Consider the following 14,357-nt stretch of genomic DNA (forward strand, 5'->3'; position numbering starts at 1 on the left):
ATGTGTAGGCAAATGAGAACACTTGGTGAATTCCGTACAATTTGGGCTCGAGCAGAACCTAAGTTTGAGGGAAATTCGGGGATTGTGCCTACCTGCTGAGTCCCAGGAAGAGCGAAACCGGTTGTATGCTATCAGTTAAGCAAGGCAGAAAGTGGAAGACTTCAAATATGGTAACAAGTGAGAAATGAATTGAAAAACGCTAGGGATTCGGACCTAGTCGGGGACAGGAGTGGCAGATGGGCTTTCACGCATGAGAGGACAACTTTGATCCATTTTGTGGTGCCCCTCCCCAAAGGAGGGACCTCCCCTTTTCCTCGATGGCAGCCGCTACCAGACGAACCGCCTCAGCTCGAGATTCAGCCAAACGACGAACGGCTTCAGCTTCACCTGAAGGAAAAAGAGAGAAAGTAACCATATGCAGTGCTATTAGTGGTGTTTGAATGAGCCTGCGCTCTGAAGTAGGGGAAGTTACAAAGTTTGGGTTGATCGATGGCCCCATCCACCACATGCTAGACAAGTTGGGCCCAGGAGCAACACTGTAACACTTTTGGTGCCATGCCACCAGAAGGAAGCAACGCGAAACAATGCACAAAAGCTGTTCGCAACTTGTCGCCAATGTCCTGGCAAATTCACCTTCAGGGTAACTCTAACACAAGGTATAACCGGCCCTACTTGGCCAGATTCCTCTGACCTGAGCAAAGGATGACCACGGGAGAAACGTCGGTGCTTGTTTAAAGGGATACTGGGTGCCTTATAGGGGTCCTGCAACGAATGCACCACCAGGTTGGGACCCGCTGCTTCATTCAGCCACTCTATACACAAACTGAGTGAGGAGCGCTTTCTCTAGACGACAAAGTCAGGCTCACATGGAACATTCAATCAATAAGTTGTCTGAAAGCAGAGTCGTAACCAATTCATACACCATGATAACCAGTGTCCTCAGAGCCAAGACCCTCCTAATATCTAATATGTCCACGTGGTGTTGTCCAGTTTTATGGCTGACCAAAAACTGTCGTTTATCCCTCATTAGGGAAACTACTCACAAGGTTGCTGAAAACTCTTCGACACCCGACGATCGGATCGCCCTTCCCGTGGCTGATCAGGTAGGCGCAGTCCCCGAGCCTCCGCCGACCTTATGTTCTAGCTGAGACCAAATTGCACAAAATTAGCTCAATACACTCATTTGCAAACAAATTTGGTTTTGCGGGGGACTCACCTAGAACCCAGCTGAATCTCTCGTTCGTTATGTTTCCAGGCCGCTTAATGCTTCAGCTGCTATGATATTCGAGATGTCGCGATATATGTATATTCGTAATACACTACTCATAAGGTTGCTGAAAATTATTCGGCAACCACGACCGGTTTCGCCCTTCTTGGGGCTCATCAGGTAGGCGCAGTCCCCGAGTTTCCGTCAACCTAATATTCTCGCTTGTTTCGTTCGTCATGTTAACGAGTACGAATCAGATCACTTGCCAACATCGTTAGCGTGTCCCGCTTTGTTCAGTCTACTCGCAGTTCCGTTTGAGTAGCTGAACACGTGACGTAGTAAACACCTTATTAATCGACCTAATGCGACCAAAAACGAAACGCATTTTGTACTGGAAGTACACGCTCTTGGAACGTATTTTCCGTTGGATTCTTAGATCCCTGCACGAGCATTGGGCCCCTCTTCCATCCACGCCGAGACTTTTGAACAAGGGTCGTACGGCAGCGAAGCCGGTGATGTGACGGTGAGGTTTCTCCGCACTGAGGGTATCCTGAAACAAGAGTCCCAGGTTTGCCAACTGGGAAAGTGGGACTCGATCACCCAATCAGCAACTTCCACTTTAATAACTCCGAGCGGACATCGATCGACACCAGGCGTTGAGGAGCCGGCCGACGGATGGACTAGTTGCAGACAAATGAGTGTGTACCCAGAAATCGACTGGAGCATTGCCCCAGAACACCGGATCAGCAATTCTGAAGTACGTCGAATGGTATTCGGGAGAAATAATTCACCCTCGATAGATGAACTGATCACATTGCATAGGTTGCGCTGGTTTGGCCATGTGCTACGTATGCCAGTCGGCTGAATTCCTCGAAGGGCTCTTTTCGCACAACCACGTGAAGGGTGGAAGAGAGCCAGAGGCAGCAATTACCAGCAAACTCAGCTGCGCTGGTCACTGCCGTCTTCCTCGATGGGGACCCTGAGACGGGCCACATCAATGACTAGAGACATTGTCAGACATGGCCCAGTCGCGCCCTCAATAGCGCTTGTGCATCCAAGCTATTGTCTCCAATCCTCCGCCCACTTGACAGCTCACTGACAGTGCTGATTTTATGTACCAATCTACCACTTCCCGCCTGCAATGCGCGGCTACCTACCCCCCAACCCCCCCAAATCATCGGTGAACGAAACTGCGGCAGTTACAACCACTATACGACGAGTACGCGGTTATTACAGCTGACAGTCATGATGATAACATCCAAGAAAATCAGTCTAAGAATGGAAAACCTTGGGTTTTATTTAAGGCGCAGACAGTACTGATCCCTATTTAAAAACTGAATTGGTGATCACGGAAAACGCAGCTGAATTTCATCCGAATCTACCGTCTACGATATCATTCGACTAGATGTATTGTACAGAGGTAGTCTCGATAAGATGCATTACGAAACCTCCGGTTAAAACCGTTACCAAGATGAATGATCGTTAAACAGATGGACAAAAGACTGCGACGGGCAACAACGAACCTGTGGCTTTGTTTGTGATCTGAATCCGTTCACCTTCGGAAGCTAGCACCTGACTTCGTTTCATACCCTCCGCTCTGTTGATCGCCGACTCACGTTGACCCTCGGATTCCAAAATTGCAGCCCGTTTCCTCCGTTCCGCTTCCACTTGCATTTGCATAGCCTCCTTGATCTTCTGAGGCAACTGAATATCACCTTTGGTAAAAAAAACCACGATCATGAGCAACCAACCAATCAATGACTTACGAATTTCGTACCGCAAGCATTCGATACCCCAAGGTTCAGCTGCTTTGCCCAACACGCGGACAATTTGATGATTGAGCGCTTCTCGTTCCTTGAACACATTGTCGAGTGTGATCTTTCCTATTTCCGAACGCATTGTGGTTTGTGCCAACTGTGAAGGAAGAGATAGGAGGGAGAGATAGATGGTAGCTCAGTAGTTAGGGCGCGAACCCACTGCTCTGAAGGTCCGTAGTTTCTAAATAATAAATAAATAAATTGTTCAGCTGTTGTACCCTTTTGGTGCCTAACTGCCATGCCACCTGAAGGTTGCACGAGGGCTGGGATACTGTTAGGTTGCCCAAGCCTAGACAGGGGAAGTCGATTGGCAGAGGTCGGGTTCGAACCGCGGACATTGTGGCCAGTAAATTCGCGCTAACCACTTGGGCCATCTCGCCGCGATTAGGGTATCTCGAGTGTTCTTGAATGGACTCGGGCGACATGACAGTAGCTCAGCCCTCGCGATTCCTTCTGGTTAGAGCGCGAATTTAGTGCTTCGAACCCGGTCTCCACCTCTCGGATTCCCCCGTCTAGGCTTGAGCAACCTGACAGTATCCCAGCCCTCCTGCTCCCTTTGGGTGGCATGGCAGCTAGGCACCGGAAGGGTGTTGCAGTTGAATGATTTTCTTTTATTATCTTATCTACACAAAAGGGTGTCAGACAAGGATGTCGACTCTCTCCATTCTTGTTCAACTTCATCTTTGATTAAATAATGAGGCGAACACTGGACGGTCTTGAAAACCCGGGTGTTCAAATTGTTGCTGGTGAGAGCCTTGTCGATTTAGAGTACGCAGTTGACATCGCCCTCATCTTTTAAAACCAAAGCGAAGCACAAACATTGTTGAGTAAACTGACCACCACCATACTATCTTTTGGCATGCGCCTTGCACCTCCAAAGTGCAAAGTCATGCCTCCGCTTCAGAACGTCTGAACATACCCCTTACAATTCAAGGAGAAACACTGAAGGTTGTGGAGGATTCCACATAGCTCGGTAGTTTGTTTTTTGGCCTGACGGAAGTGTGTCTGATGAAGTCAGTGCACAAATCTGAAAGGCTCGAAACACGTTTTCTAATTTGCGTCACTTGGTGGTATCAAAAAGGCACATTGCTGGGTCTCAAGGGCCGCGTGGGCCAGACTACAATAAGGGTTTTATTGCTGTATGGTTGCGAGACATCGCCTCTGAAGACAGATGATGTGAGGCATCTTCAGGTCTTTGAACGCCGAATTAATTGGAAAACCGGTTTTTGTTGGTGCAGCAGGTACTTCAATTGCGGAAAACGTTCAATACCATCAACTACGGTGGCTCGGCCATGTGCTACGCATACCGAAACACCGTCTAACGAGGCGAGTACTTCCTTAAGAAGAAGACGTATGAATTGGCAGGATGGTGTCAGAGTCTGGATGTTATTGGTGAGATCTACCTACAAGGACACATACAGTCCACGTGACCTCTCTGCGCTTGGCTGCTAGTTTCTTTCCAGATCGTCTGATTGACCACTTGGAGATTTAGGCATCTCAGAATGCTTGCGATAGGTCAGCACCAGGTCCCTCCCTCATTCACAATCTCAACTTTTCACTTTAACTACAATTAGGTAGACGGTGTATTTGCAGGGCAGTGAAGTGTCAGCGTCAACACTGATTATGGTGATGATCTCTTCGGTGCAGGGTTGAAAGATAGTTTGTAAAAAGCACGAGAACTGAAACATCACAAGGTGATACATGCCTAGACAAGAGCAGTCCCAAAGTCGATGACGAACTGGAACCACAAATCAATCTGCCGGAGCTGGATCACCCTAACACAGACAACCATCGACAAAAATGCTGACGGTAGCTTGACCTCCAGCAGGGGAATAATGCAGACACAGCACTCCAAGCATTCATGGTAAACAACATCCCGGCAAGTGTGAGATGCTTACCTGGGTAATGGCAAAATCCGCCTCGGCCACCCCGTAAGACGCCAAATAGGGGTCTTTAACTTTGAGGAACAGCACGCCGTTGAGGTGCAGAACCACATTATCTGGAACAGGAAAATGGAGAAAGCAATGCTATGAGAGTAAGGGACACAAGCACCCACTGGGTTGTTGTTTGCTATGGAGTAGATAAAAATATTTCCCCTAAGACTTGTATCAAACTGCTGTCTCCATTTCCCGACCTAAAGCTGCCCCCTTGACGTGGTGGTCGGGCTTCAGTGCTGCAATGAGCACGCGGGTTACACTAGCTGGAACTTTGTTCCACAAGATGCAACCATGCCAGGAAGGCCAAAGGGAAGCAGGCAGACCAAGAGCAGCGGGACCTCGTACTACGAGCCGGTCTGGAGGTAAAGTCGTACTATCCTCTGCGACAGGAGTGTGAAGGCAGTACGGTGTTTCCCCCAGGCGACCAGCATGTCCATATTTATGGAAGCAGCGATGCTGCTTTTCCCCGAGGAAGGACGGGTTGGAAAAGGTAGGCCCCAAAAACCGCACACTCCGATCGCCCAACGATTGACCTTGACCGCCGGAGCATTATCCAACACGGTCGAAATACTTTTAAAACTAAAGAGCCCGGTGCTGCTCAAAAGGCACCTGCTGTGCACAACCGCATCAGGAATGAAACAGTAATGTTTCATGCCCCGCGCCCTCGGGTTAGGCCAACCCCCCGCAGCCGACTGGGTCAGACTGTTGAGTCATCGGCTCCGGAAAGGATCCCCAAGGAGAACCCTACTGCCCGCTGCCTCGTGAGTCAGACTTTTGAGTCAAGGTTCAAGGTGGGGTACCTCAACCAAACCCACGTCCCCGGCCTGGACAACTGGGAAGTATTATTTGCCCGCGCAATTCTTCCGTGTCCACCGATGTACCTCCCCAACCCCTTCCCATCACACAAACAAACGTCCCCGTTCCAAGGTCTTAGTGCCGAAAAAGATTCGCCGATATGGTACACAACTGCTTTTTGCGAACAAGCGAGCGCAAAAGTGACAAGGAGCCTCGCGGTATTTAAAGGGCACTTTTGATATTGATCCAGGCTGTCTGATCGGCGTTTGGTCAAGACCTATTACCATCGATCGTGCTTCTATGAAGTGCCTTATCAGAGTCGGTCGGGCTTCTGTGGTGTGCCTAAACACTCGTCGGCGGCTTCCGAATTGATTGACTGATTGATTGGCCCGGATGCTTGCCGGGTTCCCTATCGATATTTTGGCGCAGTTTGGGGGTCTCAGTAGCAAATTCAGGGGTTATTTTCAGGAATCTGAATTTCCTAACAATAACAGGGAGTAAATTTTACGCACTGAATTAAAACACAGAAAACAAATAACGTGGAATTTAAGCATTCTGGTAACATTCACCGGCCGTAAACAATTACACAATCAAAATGCCGATACATAAATTATCCCTTTAAAGTCGTATGGCTGAGAGGACCGATAAAAAATTAACCAGTGGTTGTGTCCACAATCAATCGGTCACTCGAACCACCCACTTTGAACGCACAAATTGGGTTTCAAACGTCTAATAAATATCGTTTCAGTGATAACCGGTCGTTGGTCCACTTGTTCGTAATGGCAGGTCAGGGGTTAAGGTGCGGACTTACTAACCAAATGGTTCGCAGTTCGAACCCAACCACGGTATTTTGACTGCTCCTGTCTTGGCTTAGGGAGCCTGGCAGGATTTCTGTCATTGTGCTTCATTCGGTAGCATCATCATCATCGATAGCACGACATCAGTGTTCAACTCCGATGCTTCGTTGCCATACAACCATGATTTAGTTGAAAGCCTCATTGTGAATAAAAGAGATAAAGGTGGGCGGGGAAGGGACTTAGTGCTAGCTTAATACAATCATTCCGAGGTGCATACATCTCCAGACACTCATTCATTCAATCTGGACAGAAACTGACAAGATCGTCACTGGCATCGGTTGGCAGCCATATCTTGCAGCGTCTCCAACCAGGTGCAGCGGTCCCCATCCTGGAAAGAGAGTAGCATCGACAGCACCCAAACGTCTTGTACTGTCCTCCATACCGTGTTAAGGGTTAGCCATCTCTCTGCTTCCACCGCTCTGAACTGGGCAGAGAAAACAGCAATCTCTTCCGCAAACGATGGTTAGGCATGCGCAACACATGTCCCAACCAACGTCTAGCAGCGTTGAAGTGAATACCCTTCACACTCAACAATGCACACAGCAATGCAGCCGGATACGTGTATCTTCGTACTGACTGACACACTTTGCTAATGAAATGATCTCTTCGAGAGAGTGGTTCCGGTATCAGACAACAACACCGTTGGCGCACTAATGAGGGCAAAGACGCAGTTGCAATGCCCGCTAACTTTGCTTTAAACTCATCGCCAGCTAACACTAAGTTAGAAGGACAAGGGGAGCTGTGTTGGGTACCCTATGGTGCATGGCGTAACCCCTTTAATGATAGAATGATTAGTGCGTGATTCAATCTGGACAGAAACTGACAAGATCGTCACTGGCATCGGTTGGCAGCCATATCTTGCAGTGTCTTCAACCAGGCGCAGTTGGGATCAAGCGGGAAGGGGAGTAGCACCGACAGCACCCAGATGTTTTGTAATCTCCTCCATACTAGGTTAAGGGCTGGCCACCTCGCTGCTTCCGCCACTCTGAATTGGGCAGGGAAAACAGCAATCTCTTCCGCAAACGATGGTTAGGCATGAGCAACACATGTCCCAACCAACGTCTAGCAGCGTTGAAGTGAATACCCTTCGCACTTAACAATGCATACAGCAATGCAGCCGGATACGTATATCTTCGTACTGACTGACGCACTCTGCTAATGAAATGATCTCTTCGAGAGAGTGGTTCCGGTATCAGACAACAACACCGTTGGCGCACTAATGAGGGCAAAGACGCAAATGCAATGCCCGCTAACTTTGCTTTAAACTCATCGCCGGCTAACACTAAGTAAGTTAGAAGAGGGGAGCTGTGTTGGGTACCCTTTAATGATTGAATGATTACGGTGCGTGAATACAGTTGTGAGAATGTGAGGAACGACTGACAAAAACTCGCAGCTACTTGACCTCACCTGAAGTAATTGCCGACTGATCTGGGATTTCGATCGCTACTTCTTTCAAGGACTGTACATAGGCTATGCGATCGAAAAATGGGATGCAAAAGTTGAGACCCTGTAAAGAAAGCGGTCATTTCGAAATTCTGAATGGGAAGAAATCGCACTGGACGGAGAGTTTTGTAGAACTTTCCAAGCCGTTCGATCACCCAGGCTTCTTTTTCCGGTACAAAAAGGATTCCCATATTTCTTGGCGTGCGCAACGCAAAACAGCGCTTCTGGACCGCATGCTAGAGAACGAACAGGAGGAAAAGTGGATTCAGAAAAGCTATCGAGGACAGAAAAGATACGAAGGATTATCAAAAGGAAAGAAAGGACATGGGTTAATGGTGGATGACACGTATCAACGATAAACCGGTTGATGTTACGACAAGATCATAATCATCATCATCATCATCATCATCATCATCATCATAATCATATCATTATTCGTCAGGCCCAAAACTTGTCCTACAATAAAAATCGGGACAAAGTTAACCAAACGAATGAACAGCAGCTGCAGGTAAGCGGTGCTCTATTATGTAGAGCCTTGTACATATGCACGCGAAGATTAATTATACAAATAGATCAACAGGGTTGGTTTTGAAAACAGTGGTTACCAGCGTAGAATGGGGACCAGGATAGCATAGCAAATAACATCCTGGAGCTTCGTTCAAGCGGACTGGGTGAATCCTTCTCCGAATGGCTTCTGAACTTCGTCTTGGTATGGCGTATACGCGTTGCGTCCAGGTAAACACGTAAAGAACGGAAGAAGTATTTTGCACTGAGTGAAACTAGTCTAACTGACCTAACTCGTCATCACCATCAACACCAAATCAGTGTTAAACATTAATGCTTCGCTGTATCAAAACCATATTGTGAAGAAAAGAATTAAAGTGGATTGGGAAGGAACCTACCAACTACAGACACTCATTCAAGCAATATGGAAATTGACAAGAAGGACACTGACATTGAGTAGCAGTCATATCTTGATTAAAGTGGATGGAGAAGGAACCTACCAACTACAGACACTGACATTGAGTAGCAGTCATATCTTGCAGTGTCTCAAACCGTACACAGGGAAACCACGTGAACTCTATCCTGGAAGGCGACTCACACTGATAGCACCCAAAATCTTTTTAATCTCATTCATAACCCTCTACTAAGTACAAGGTTTGCCGAAACTCTTCTTGCGCCACTGTGAATTGAGCGCGGAAAGCAGTGCCCTACATGCCAAATGATGGTTCGTCATGCGCAGTAAATGAAGAAACCAGCACACCTTTAGGAGTCCTTGGTAAACAATCAAAATCTCGTTTTCTAGTGGTCTCGTTACGAATTCGCCGGCAGCATGCTTCACGAGCTATAGCTCTGGGATAACGGTTACCGAAGACCCAAAAATGTCTCAGTTCCGCAGAGGCCATGTCTCACAACCATGCAATAAAATAGCCTATGTTGTAGCCTGACACACATCCCTCGAGATTCCGAAACACGCCAATTTGCCTCCCCAGACGTCTCAAACTCACAAATGACCCCCCCTGTTGACCAGAACGGTAAAGTTGTCGCTTGCGTGCTGTTCAACTTAGTAACCATAATACCGTAGACCCCAATTGCGGGGATGTCAGTCGGGTACTCGGGAAAGTAACCAAACTCAAATCAAAGCTCGCATCCGCCACCGTGGGCCCGTTACTCAAGCATCTGTCTCTTGTCTTTATCGCAGGTTTTGCCGGATTTGTAGGAAAACGGCCCACTAGATGCTATTGCGCACAACTTTGGTCGTTGTCTTGTCCGCTGAGCTGGGTAATTTGATTGCAGACGTTTCCCAGCTCAGCGAACAAGCCAACGACCATCTACGCTACCTGAGCTACCGAGATTTTCCTCTATAGCGTACAACTTTACTGATGGATATTCGTCGCAATCCGAAACCTTATTACAAAGGCCAGTGTAGCAAGGCGAATGGGCCTACGTTCACTATCTAGGTCTTATCGGCTCCGAACTTCAGGGCGAGCTGCGGGCTGTTCTAGTGGGGTGCTATGGTGTTGGTACAGCCTGAAGCTCCTAAAGCAAATGGGCCTATGTTCACTATCTAGGACTTATCGGCTCCGAACTTCAGCGCGAGCTGCGGCTGTTCTAGTGGGGTGTTATGGTGTTGGTACAGCCTGAAGCTCCTAAGCTGATGTTTACCCACTCAACTGGATGCCTGCGGACAGATGACTCGGTGCCGATCGAACGCCTAACGCCGTAAGAACCCACGCTGATTGAGGCACTAACTGTCCGTTATTTACAGTACCTAATTATGCACAAACTTGTGCAACAAATGTAAGTGATTCAGCGCAAAATACTTCCAGGTTCGAACCCGACCTCTGCCTCTCCCATCCCTGTCTGGGCTTGGGCAACAAGGTAGTATTCCAGCCCTCGTGCTTCCTTCTAGTGGCGTGGCAGCTAGGCACCAAGTGTTACAGCTGAACGATTCCTATTAGTGTTATCAAGCGCCAACAGAAAAGCAGCTGTTCATGGTTCCTTAACCCAAATTTTCTATTTTATGCTGCACTTGGTTGATGAGACTTACTGGGTAAAGATCACCCGCGAAATTGTGTTCAACCCGGTGAAATAGGCACATTTATAGTCAAGAATTGGGACGAAAGAGGTCGAAATTAAGGGGCGCGTTGAGTGAAGCCAGATGGTACAACTTCAAGAGCAATAACCGTATATTTTCCTCCATATGGTACTCGGTAATATGCTACTGAAATTATGTAACGACGCACCATGACATTAGTCTCGGTGAGCTAAGAGTTTAGCAACTCCAGACGAGATTAACCATCACTTTGGTTTTCATCTTGTTCGTTACTTTCGGTCGTGGACAACACGACCCTCCTAGTGTCTGTGCACCAGTCCCGACCAGAACACAGGAGATCCACATGGTTCAAGTGTAAAAACTGCGAATCCAAGGGCTGTAAATTGAAGGCTGGCTTCGTAGCCCACCTCCGAACTCACGTCCATGAAACTGTTGGCACAAATGTGGTCGCCCAATTAACCTATGCTGATTAGTGCCTCCGTTCTCTGACGCACACTGGACTGAGTCAACACCACAGACACGTACACCTCACTTAGCATAATGCATAAAAGCCTCGTCAGATGAAGAATTCCTGTGCCATCTGGTCCCACCAAAAGTCAGTCACTCTTATGCATGGCTAATAAAATATGTCCGTCCTGATACGCCAACCACCCTGTTCGTGAATTCAAGTTTGATTGAATTTATCAGCCATAAATCGTGTACAATAGGCACATTGGTTCCAGCTGCTGCAGTTTCGATCGCCGGAAAGTGGAAGAGTGGGAGGCGATGGCATGTCCAGTTAGTTCGGGGACTGGGTAGTTATACATTTAAGGCAATGGTTTTGATACACGAGGCCAGTGACTGCATGACTGGGCTGTTTCTGTCATTGTCATTAGTCATTGGTGAGCTCATTCCCGGGGTTCCCATTCATGGAGGCAGCAGGTGTTGACCCAACTTAGTATATTGGTTGGTGCTTCCATACTTAGTTACTAGGTCATACGCTGTCCACCGCTCGGTCACTTTCACTCAGCAAAGGGCATGGTGAAAATAGCTATGTAGCAGATGGTCTTCTGGCATGCGGAGCACATGTCCTAACTAGCGTAGCGTATGGAGCGTGAGTAATTCATTTATCACGGGAGGGTCCTTTCTTTTTAAAACGATCAGGCTCAGCCCAGCATCACTAATCCGATGTTCCCGAAAAACATAACCAATGCTTTGGAGACACCCATGCTCAAACACCGACAGCCTTCGTATGTTCTCTGCACGTAGAGACGACGTTTCTGATCCATAAATCGGTACGGACCATGCTACTGCGGTGTAAACTCTGCCTTTAAGGGACGCTGACATCAGGTCAACGCCATGGGTGCCGGAGATTGGCCTTCCTGATTCGAGAGGTGACCTCAACTCCAGCTAGTCCGCCGGAACCTAAATAAGTGCCCAAGTAAATTAATTTTCTGCCACGTTGATTAGCTCCTCTGCAGGCATGAGGATCCGGTCTGATCTTACCCAGTCTTGCAGCAGCTTTTTAAATCTTATAGGTGTGAAGCACCTGCAAAACCGTGCGCTGTTCATGATACCAGGGCAATATGTTCTTGGTCGACCTGCTATCCGTGTCAAAAGCAGGCTGTGCTCAAGTGACAAACAAACCCGGGCGGATCGTCATCTAGTAGCCCGATGAGGGCTCAGTGGTTAAAGCGCGGATTTACTGACCAGAAGATCCGTGGTTCAAACCACAATCTGAATCTCGATTACTTCCACCTTGGATTGGGCAGCCTGGTCCTTGTGCTTTTCTGTGGTAACATGACAGCTGGACACCGGAAGTTCAACCGCTAAAGGAGCCTCGACAAAACAATCGGCAAAGCAGTTCCACATCCATCCTATTGCGAGGCCTATGCCACCTGGTCCAAACAAACCGTGGATCTTGGATCCTAACTTTAACAGTCCGCTCGCAAATGTTGACCACTCGGCATTTGTCCGAGGGCCACCGTCGGTCACAAGGACACCAGAGTGGATCTTGTCCAACCTAGACTACCAGACATTCACATTTACACACCTGTTTCGACTCCGTCATTAGCAGGCATCAAGTTTACGGTGCAGTGCAATGTCACCACAACAAACCTTTCCTTTGGGGTAGAAATCTACGCAGACATTTTCTGACCCAGGTTAATTAGTCGAAAGGACTGTGACGAAGTTAATCCTAAGTTTCCACTCAACGGAAAGTATCTGGTGCCACGTAAAGTGGTATTTGTAATGAGGTGGCTTGCTATCGGACCTTTCGTCACTCGTACAGTGGATACGATACTTGCAGATCCTAACGAAGAGGCTAAGTAAACTCACTCTGATGAAGTCCTTTGCTACATTGCGGTATAAACGACCGCCGAACATTCCACGCGCACGCTGTCAGCCTACGGCAAGCTGAGTGGTCAGCCACAATTCTGCAAAGTAGGACGCTCATTGGTCGGAAACCTGACGGGCTACAACAGTCTGCAGTCAAGTCTGACCAGATATGTTCACAGGTTTCATGTGTTTCTCGAGGATCCACTAAAATGATAGCCTTATGGTAAGGCACTTTTGGCGATGGAGAAGTCGGATCAGTAGTAATGGTAAGTGGTATGGGCTGGCGGTTCCGGGTTCGACGGAAAATATATTAGGATATTAGCATCATTCACATAAGACAGACAGACATACAGGGAAATAAAAATAGTAGTGGATAGGAGGACAGAAGAAAATATATGGCCACGTTTTAGTCCTTTTTATTTGTACCGTATTCAGTTCTTCAACCTGTGATGTTGTGTATCTTCTTTCCGCTTATATTATAAAATTTCGTATTTTGTCAATTGCATAGCAGTTTTCTTCAAATACGAAGAAATACAAAAACGCGCATTTGTATGGTTGCACGCAATAAAAACGTAGTCACGTGCTTCGACTCCTTCTTCTGATTTCGCTCGCGCTTACATCGGTTATTCGCAAGTCCCATGTGCTAACTCTGGTATCAGAACATTTCAAACTACCTTCGGAATCTATCGGAAGACCCCTGAAAAACCATGATTGGGTTATCGTTTATTCGCTGACCTGTGCCAACGACGAACTATTTTGAATGGAACAATTATTAGCGAGTCTGTCCTATCTGACCACTTTATTATTATGTACCCAATCTAGCGTTATTAGTTTTACTTCTTTGCCACACGCCCCCACACAGCAGCTTTTTGGGTAGCCGGACCACCACAAATCTAGTTATCCCAGTTTTCCCTTTGGCCATACACTTCCTCCTATCTTGTGTTCATTACATTTTCATTTCATACAGAGATGGCAGTGAAGATCAGCAGGACGTTGGAAGGCAACGCAAGTCGTTGCAAAATCGGACCAGTTTTCCATCCCGCTACTGTCCACACGCGAGTAACCCTCCGATCGGTGGTTAGCTGGGTCTAGGATTTATCTGGCTCATGTTTGAAGATCAGCAGTAGTTTGCCCGGCAGCTCATTTAAAGCCACTCTAACTGAGTAGAATTGCTCCTAAGCCATAGTGGCCAGCTAATGAACTAGTATGATGGGACAACCACTTACATATATCTAGACGGTAATTCTTACCCTAGCCCGCTAGCTTGACGATCGCCAGCTATCAGTGACCTTCGTGCAGCCAGAACGAGTCAGCTAACCGCCACTGTCCATTATGCTAACAGAAGAGTGGATATCTTCGCTGAAATTGCGAGCGTCTCTAAGCAGTATGAGTAGAACATTTTTGGCGACTGCATTTCTGTTAAGTCTC

General features: G+C 47.6%; 1 protein-coding gene across 1 annotated transcript; it reads right to left on the reverse strand.

Annotated features, from left to right (window-relative positions):
• Positions 1 to 244: 244 nt before the first annotated feature.
• T265_08284 (hypothetical protein) lies at positions 245 to 13,031 on the reverse strand (the record flags this gene model as incomplete). The annotated part of the gene is made up of 6 exons (XM_009174040.1): positions 245 to 387; positions 2,731 to 2,922; positions 2,974 to 3,121; positions 4,923 to 5,023; positions 8,021 to 8,120; positions 12,930 to 13,031. 6 exons carry the CDS (start codon positions 12,975 to 12,977, stop codon positions 245 to 247), a joined length of 732 nt encoding a protein of 243 aa, XP_009172304.1.
• Positions 13,032 to 14,357: the final 1,326 nt, after the last annotated feature.

Source organism: Opisthorchis viverrini (genome assembly GCF_000715545.1).
Source record: "Opisthorchis viverrini unplaced genomic scaffold opera_v5_209, whole genome shotgun sequence".
NCBI classification, from domain to species: domain Eukaryota; kingdom Metazoa; phylum Platyhelminthes; class Trematoda; order Opisthorchiida; family Opisthorchiidae; genus Opisthorchis; species Opisthorchis viverrini.